The sequence below is a fragment of the Gnatocerus cornutus genome, chromosome 4 (genome assembly GCF_029298725.1).
Source record: "Gnatocerus cornutus isolate USDA-ARS CGAHR chromosome 4, icGnaCorn1.1, whole genome shotgun sequence".
Lineage (NCBI taxonomy): Eukaryota > Metazoa > Arthropoda > Insecta > Coleoptera > Tenebrionidae > Gnatocerus > Gnatocerus cornutus.
This window is the reverse complement of record NC_142236.1, coordinates 378529-387412: the sequence shown is the minus strand read 5'-3', so window position 1 is coordinate 387412 and position 8884 is coordinate 378529. Positions and strand designations below refer to the sequence as shown.

General features: G+C 34.4%; 2 protein-coding genes across 3 annotated transcripts in view; both read left to right on the top strand.

The window, feature by feature from the left end:
• The first annotated feature begins 2066 nt into the window (after positions 1-2066).
• Positions 2067-3519, top strand: LOC148175647 (uncharacterized). The gene is made up of 6 exons (XM_088034553.1): positions 2067-2097; positions 2142-2329; positions 2376-2993; positions 3039-3143; positions 3189-3344; positions 3391-3519. The coding sequence occupies exons 1-6, from the start codon at positions 2067-2069 to the stop codon at positions 3439-3441; spliced, it is 1149 nt and encodes a 382-aa protein (XP_087890679.1). The 3' UTR covers positions 3442-3519.
• Positions 3520-6965: 3446 nt separating this feature from the next.
• TkR99D (Tachykinin-like receptor at 99D) overlaps positions 6966-8884 on the top strand; it is a 42140-nt gene continuing 40221 nt past the window's right edge. For both annotated transcript variants that reach the window (XM_088034725.1, XM_088034726.1), the window contains exon 1: positions 6966-7133. The gene's annotated coding sequence lies outside the window, so the exon portion shown is untranslated. The remainder of the gene's footprint in view (positions 7134-8884) is intronic.

The following is an 8884-nucleotide window of genomic DNA, read 5'->3' as shown; positions in this document are numbered from 1 at the left end:
TATGTCTATTTTGCCTAAAGTATTAACATTCCATAATAGTTCGTTAAAAATGGTGGATGCGCCGGTATAAAAATTCCTTTCATTCTGAAAGGCTTCAGATTGGCATGTAGCAAGAATCTCAAAGAATGATCAAACTGTAAACATTTTCGGTTCTTTAATCATTCAGATTAAAGCTGATTCCAGTTTTAGCCCGTGCACTTTGAGCCCGAAAAATTGATTTCTTATCCCGATCTGTTTGTTGCGTTAAAGCGATTTAAAAAAGTGTTTTCATCTCGGTTTCATTTCATTTAAAATTAAAGTGGCGTGGAAAAGGATCCTTTGTCCATATTCATACTCCAATGTCATCTTATCTCCCGGGAAACGCTCTAATCTTCTCAACCACAATGGCTAACTGTTGCATTCTGCCGACACCATCAGCTTTATCCAGCAAACCAGTTAATGCATACTCTGTTGGACAGCACCGTCCAATAAGCAATTCAAATAACTTGCATAATAACGTTTCGGTGATTTGAGCAAAGCGATCAAAATACACAAACATGACTTTGGATTTTTGAGTTTTAATTCCCTCAGGCTATGAAGTAACGTAAAAACACGATAATTGTCATCCTTTGCTTCCTTTGAGAATTTTAAATAATGTAATATGCACTTGACTCGTCGAGAATTTTATTGATGAATTCCTTGAGAGGCTCATGAATATTACCTTCAATAATGCCCCGCTTTTCGTAGACGTGCCTTGCTTTCAAGCATTTCTCAATTCGTCGAGCTACAATAGTGGAGACCTAGTCAATATTTTTTGTCATCAAAGTATCAAAGAGACGCATTCTTTTGATCCACGGAGTAATGATGCAAATTTGTTTGTGTTAAGAATGAGGCGAAAAATAACCCGAATTTGCATAGGAAAATTGTGTGAATGTATTTGCATCTTGTTAATCTGCATAACGTGTTCGACGACGACTTTCCAAAGAAAAATACTTTTTTGGTCATTGCCTTGTAGACAAAGCATAAAGGTTCGTTTGTATTTGCTTTTTTAACTACTTTGCTTTCAATTTCCATGAAAATCGTCGAATTAGATGAAGCGAAACGAAAAACCAACTGACGCGACAAATTGAAACTTGGATTTGATCAAAACACTAAGAACTCACTTTAAATGTTATTATCCAAGTTTTACCGACTTGCAATAATTGCTATTAACTCTTCAAAAACAGCCTTTAACTCAATTAGTATCACGAGAGTTCTACAATTGCCGGAATCTCATTTCGAAATGTCACTTTTACCGGAGCGAATTAGGTGAAATAAAAACGACTTTTCACGTCACAATAAATGCTTCAATTAGTTTTGTTTGTATTTAAATGTCAGCACTGCGAGTGGTTTGTTTTTCCATCATTCCGTTAAATAATATATTCGTTTTTTTCGCGACAATTCCAGCGTTATCAGTTTCACTTCGCAGTTAATGAACCAATTTAAGCCAGCTAAAGGACATCTCGTGTATTATTTCACTTAATTTTCCTTTGAGTATGAAATTTTGCTATTAAATAAAGTTCAAACGGATGTGTTAATAACGGTGTAGCTAGACTTGGAAACAAGGGCGTCAGATTTGGTGTCAAAGGAATAAAGGTTTCAGTACAATGGCACGGGGTCGATATTCATAATTAATAAATAGTTATTGCCGTGATAGATGCAAAGTTTCAGTTAACGCAATTTGCTTTATAGCTAATTTGAAAAAGTTAATGTCCTGTGTAATTATTATGCTTGCAGTCGATAAAGTTTATTCGTGATAAAGTGCACCAATAAAAAAACTGTAAAATTTTAATTTGCGCTCTTCGCTGAGACCAATGGTCCAATTTTTGGAAATCCCATCGATAAATTGTACCAACGCAATAAATTCGGTAAATTATGTAATAGCCAGTAATAAGTAATTCCATAATTTTTGTTCCACGTAAGAATAACCGGTTGATTACCTTCAAGCTAATTATTTGTAAATACGTCGAAATGTGACCTACATATCCGCCTTAAAGATCTTTTTTACCATTGCGTCACTGGTTTTTGAACAAATATAACTAAAAAAAATGGACTACTCGGAAAAGCGTCTGATGGGAGGTGCGTTCTTTAAAATCCTTACAATTGCATTTATTCTTTTCTAGATGACTGCCTGAAAATGTTGAAATTCATCAGTTGTGACATTTTCCAGTCAAAACCGGCAAAATTCGTCTTATCACTGTTGCTCGTTTCTCAAATTACTTTTACCTTTCTCACAATTTATGCGGTTCTCTTCGAAATTACGTTGAACGAGTTCAAAAACTACGCGCCTGTGTTCTTCGGAACGTTCCAAGTAAGTCTTCGTTGTAACTTTACGTTTGAATCATTTTTGAACTTAGGGAATCATCGGACTGTGGACGCTTTTTTTCAAGAACGACTTATTAGAGAGTTTTAGTAACAATCTTGACTTGTGGAGTTTGGACTCGGCAGGACCTCAAATCAAAGAAAGGCTTCTGTTTGAAGTAAAAATTATAAAAGCATTTGTTGTTTTTAATATGATTCTGACCATGGCGACATGTGGACTATTCGCGCAGCCTCTTCCTGCAGACTTAACGACCTTTTACATGTTGTATTTCTTTAAGACGCGTTGTCCGAATTATCAATTTGTCTTGGAGGTATTGTATCGAATGAGTTATGTTTTTCTGGGGTACGCCATGACTGTCCATGCCTATCAGTTCATTTATGCCACCCAGCATGGGAGATTTCAGATAATTTTGTATGGGCAACACGTCGAAAATATCGCACGACCAGAGTCGGAGAACCTGAAAGAAGCCGACATGTTTTACGATGAGAGTTATCAAAAAACAGTCAAAGATCGGCTCAAATTTTGCGTCATGAGACACCAAGAATTCTTGAAGGTGCACTCCGCTCAAATCAGTCTGCTCAAAAACCTCATCGTTGCTTTCTCAATTTCTGGATGCATGTTGGGAATTAGTTTGGTTTTCTACATTTTAACAGTAAGTACAACTTAAATTAGTCCAAATCTCAAGGAAATAATTTAGGATCAATTCACCGTTGACTACTATCCGCGGGTTGGCATCAGCTGCCTGACTGCGTGCTCCACTTTCAATGCCATGATCTATGCGGGACAGTCCATCGAAAGTCAGGTAAAACTACAGAAAAAACGAACTGTTTTCTATTATCTTTTCTAGTCGGATGATGTCTATATTAAAGTTAACACTGTGGAGTGGTACAATTTTAATCAGCCCAACAAAGCAACATTTGGCATCATGTTACAGAATATGATGCAACCTTGGAAAATTCAGTTCTCTGAAAACTACTCGGTGAACTACGAGCTTGGACGAGCTGTAAGACGAGAATTAATAAAATTCAGTCAAACAGATTTGCTTTTAGATTGTTCAGGGAATTTATTCGATTATGTCGGTGATGGTCAACTGGCTGTAGAATGGTGGAGGCGCCGGGGCAACATTTCTTAATTCACCTTCGCTTAATCTGCACTTTCGAGTTTATTTCAGCACAGAAACGCACTTTTATTTATATTTAAATTCTAGTTTGTTAAATTAGATTATAGGATGTGATCGAAACAATAAATGATTATGCATTTATAAGTGTCTTTGTTGTGTCCCATTTCTTTTCGAAACTATTGCAATTTTGGTGGCCACGTATTTAAGAGGCACAACCACTGTGACTCCATAAAAAAAGGTGATTTTTGAGAATTTTTTTAAAGAAAACTACTGCATGAAATGTTTTCAAATTTGAAAGATACATTTTTGCATAAATAATGAAAAAAAGTTGAAATTTTCAAATGAAAATATTTAATTCCGCCCGAGTTATTAAGTATCTTCCAAGCCAGTAGAAAAAAAGGCCCTCCTTTGTTGTTAAAATAAAAAAAAACAAAAAGATTATTAAACTAGAAGATATTTCCCCTGAGATAAACTTCAATAGTGCAAAAATTTTGAAATTTGACAAAATGGCGAATTTTTGAAAAAAAAACTAAATTTCGCTTGAAAATTTGATAAATTTTGGGTCGCCAAAATTACATTTTTTATACGATCGAAAAACTAGAGGTTCATCGTACACAATAAAATGAAAAAAATTCAAGACGATCGGATGCTTTGTCTTTGAGTTACAACTGCAGCAAAATTGAAAAATGTAGTTTCGAAAAAAACGCGTTTAAAGATTACTTTATCATACAAGGTGTTTATAAATGTTTCTAGCATCAAGGGTGGCTATGAAATGTCAAAGAAATTTGCCGCTTATTACAAATGTGGGTTTAGATTTTTCAACTGACATTTGTAGTTAACATTAATCATGGAGCAAAGTGAGTTTTGAAAAAAAAAAAACTGTTATAGTTGTGGTTTGAAACCTAAAAATCATAAACGTGGACCCCAAACCGTAACTGAAACGTCGTTGGCGCAAGTGACATTATAAATCATTTTCAGGATAGTTATATTCACTATGAAAACAAAGCGGCAAAGTAATGCATGACAGGAATTTCAGAGCCATCTTTGATGCTAGAAACATTTATAAACACCTTGTAGTTATGTTAATAGCTGCCATAGTTTTGTATACTAATAACTATAACTCTAAAACTATTTAAAATATTTAGGCTTGAAATTTTTGTATGCTATTTTTAAAGGAATAGACTATCGAAATATGTTAAAACAACGTTTTTTTCCAATTTTCACAGTGATTGTGCCCCTTAATTCTAACGACTTTTTACTAATTTGATAGAAATGATGCAGACATCTCGAATTAATCAAAGTAATAACACTCGGCTTTGGTTAGTTTTTACCAGATATTTCTCGCAGCTGCAAGCTAAAATTTATTTAATTATTCCACATATTTCTTTATTACGACTCAAATAAAAAAAACTGTAAAATTTTAATTCGGGCTCTTTACTGACATGAATGTTGAGTCCAGTTTTTACAAGCAATTATCTTATTCAGTTGGGCAAGAGGTGCATCCATGTTGTTGTTTGTAAACCACTCATCATTCAATGCAATTAATTAGCGGCGTTACATTGGAAATCCCATCGATAAATTGTACCAACCCAATAAATTCAGGAATTGTGTAATAGCCCATAATAAGTAATAATTCCACAATTTTTGTACCACATAAAAATTACCGGCTGATTATTTGTAAATACCCCAAAATGTGCCCTACATATCCACCACCACTGTGGAGTGGTACAATTTCAAACAACCCAACAAAGCAACATTTAGCATCATGTTACAGAATATGATGGAACCTTGGAAAATTCAGTTCTCTGAAAACTAATCGGTGAACTACGAGCTTGGACGAGCTGTAAGACGAGAATTACTAATATTCAATCAAACAAATTTGCTTTTAGATTGTTCAGGGAATCTATTCGATTATGTCAGTGGCGGTCAACTGGCTGTAGAATGGTGAAGGCGCCGGGGCGAATTTTCTTAATTCGCGTTCGCGTAATTTGCACTTTCGAGTTTATTTCAGCACAAAAACGCACTTTTATTGTCTTTAAAATCTAGCTTCTTGAATTAATAATAATAAATAGTTATGCTTGAATCTCAAGTTTCTTACAAATTCTCTTACGATTTTATGCGAATGATGCAGACATCCCGAATCAATCAAATTAATAACGCTCGACTTTGATTAGTTTATCCCCACATATTTCTCTCAGCTGCAACGCGTGAAATAGAGCTTGTGCCATTTACATTGCCTTAATAATTACAGTATCAAGCTATTACAAATGATTTATTGATAAAACTAAAATTTATTTAATTATTCCACATATTTCTATATTACGACCCAAATAAAAAAACGAGATCAAAACGTATAAAATTTTCGCGTCCATAAATTTCCATCGAATCAAACGATTTTATTAATTAAAAAGTCAATATTTTGCACGCCCCCGCAGCACAAATTCTTAATCCTGTTAAGACCTTTGATAATTTACGTCCCTTTCTATTTCATTTCAAGTCTATTATTATCGTCAAAACGGGTTATGAACATAACAGACGATTTCCAACGCAGAATTAAGTTATTCAGAATGATTGGGGACCTGGAGGAACCGTCATAAATTTAAGAGTAAGAGATAAAATCGTAGTTTATTAATGAGAGCCGAGATCTGGAATTCAATAAGAGAATTGTTCATTATCCGTCTTTATTGCGACCGTAATGGAATGTAAATTGTATTGAACGGGTCTTGAACAAAAAAGACGTTTTTTTATGTTGGCACGTAAGCGATGTTACACGTGGCGCTTTTAATAATGTTTTGTAGGTTTTTTAATATTTGTTTTTTATGAGGATAAAGGAGAGATAAAGTTGAGGCAAGACTGGTATTTGTTCGTGCCGTTCTTTTCATTTGACGTTGCTTGGAGTAATTCAGCTTCGAGATTATGTGCTAATAATTTAATTGACTGTAATTGGCTATAACTGCAACTTTGAATTTTAATGCTATTGGACTCTTGCATTGGAATGATGTAATAAATATTTAGAAGCGTTTGTTGTTTTTTTGAAATGGTATGATTGGGAATATTGATTGGTGTTTTTATAGAATATAAAACATTGTCAAAAACAGAGGAAACGAATTTAACATCAATTAGAGAATCAAAAACAATTCAGTTCGGTGGTGCAAGAGTGACAAGTCTAATTATTTTATCGATTGATTGTGCTCAATTAATTTTATTTCCGGTGGATTTAGAACCACTGTTTCCACAGAACCGACAAAGTGTCGAAATAATTTAGAAACAAAAATCCAACAAAAACAAAACATTCGAGAAATATCCTAGAAATTTGTGCTCATTTTACGCAGAATTTCACGCAGAATCCAAAATTTTTCTCGTGTTGTCACTCAAATATTGGTCTTATAGGTCTGAGAAATTGATTCAATTGAATGACAGAAATTTGTGCTGTATCCAATTTGACCGTTATCTTTCGAACAGAATTCCCCTAAACAAGCGTGCGTATTAGCAAGAGTCGAAGTTTAAATGCTACTAGTAAAGCAGTCGGAAGCGCGCTCTCCACGAAGCAAAAGCTCCAACTCGGTCGGTTGGTTAGCACTCTCGAGACAACACGACAAAAAATGAGATAAGAAACTTAATTCTTGTGTAGTGAAAAAATCAGTTCCTGGAAATTCCATCGATGTTTTGCTAGTAAGTGAGCCGTAATAAGAAATTTTCATTTTGTACAAAGATAACTTCTCGTTAGCAACAAAGGCGGTTAAATTTTCCTTCAGAATTAGATTAGCCGAGAATTTCATAATATTTCGGAGCGGAAAGTGTTAAGAATAACCTTGCGCAGATCTGCTCAATGGATGTTTATTGCATTAAGCGAGTTACATGTGACATCAATCAATTTAGGGGAATTATAATTGAAGATGACGCTTCTTGTTTTCTGATTCTTGCTGGATAATCAGATGGAACTGGGTGAAGTTGTTCTTATTCAAGAAGTGGATGTTTTCACGGTCGATGCGCAGCATTTTTCAGAAAATTAAGAATTTTATGTGGGACGGGAATGAGTGACATAAATTCGCAGTTTTATCAATAAAATAATGCACGAAAACACGGAAATTACATTTACTGTTTTAATTAATTCCGTGAAATTGTAGCAAAAACTCTATTTCATTTTTCCGAAACAAACTAGCAGGATCAAATTCATAAAAACTTCTTGTTTTAATTCAATTAGTTTTTCATCAAAATTGTTGCATGCAGCTCGTTTGGAATAATTAAAAATTGGCCCCTCTGTGTCCCGCAGTAATACCAATTACTTTTGTAATGTCAAAGCTGCATCAAATCTCTTTGTAAGAAAACGTTGCAGGAAAAAGAATTAACAAAACAAAGTCCGCGCTTCTATTTAGTAAAATTTAGTAAAAGCAAAAAGTCGGAGGAACAAAGTGTTGATAAAAATTCACTCATTACATATAATATGGAAATTGTGTTTACCATACGTCCGTTTCGGATTCCCGAGCAGATGGGAGCTCTTCATTGCTTTGGACGCAAAATGCAAATGTAAATTATATTGTTACAAAGTCCGGAGGGCTGGAAATTAGTCAAAATAAAAGACGAGATGTGCAAATAGGAAATATTATTACTCCTACAATGCTAGAGTTTATCCGAGATTTACGCTTTGAATGAATTAGTGTGTCCTGAGACGACGCGAACTAATTTCCGCTAAACAAGACGGAGTTGGGAGGGCCTTCGTATTGTTGAGCTAACAAACTAATAGTTCAGAAAAAAATTAAAATTGCATGTGATGTGTGTTGACTGCGATGCCAATTAAATGAAATGAAATCAAAACATTTTTTCAATTCGAATAATAAATTTTTTTGAATTTAACCGCCTGAAGACATTTTTTCGTCAATATCTCTCTTATTTGTCGAGAAAACTTAACAAATTAATGGTACTCATTTGATGCAGAATTTCACGCAGAATCCAAAAAAGTAACTGAGTTATGAACGATCCAAGTTTCAGATATTGAATTTTGAGTTGAAAAATTTTCAAAGCTCAAAATTTCCAAAACTACGAAAAAAAATTTCAAGTTTTCAGTTTTATTGATCGCCTCTCGTAAACTACTTGTGAGATCTAAATATCCTATTGCGTACTTTCATAAATTTTCCAGGCAAAGAAATCGCGACCAAATCAAAGAAACAAAGCATTATTCTTCTGCCGGCGGCGCCAATTGTACAAAGTCTTTATGTAGAACATAATTCGATTTGTCTTTTTCAGTTTCGCTGTTAGCAAGTTTTTAGTGCACAGCAAAGTTCCACTTCAACATCAGAATTTTTAGTAAATCGGGGGACAACATTCAGTGTGTAATGACCAAATTCCGCTTTTCATTTTAGGTAAATTCGCTCCTTTGTTTCAGTTTGATTCATTCCACTCCGACCGAGTTTCTTAAATCCCAT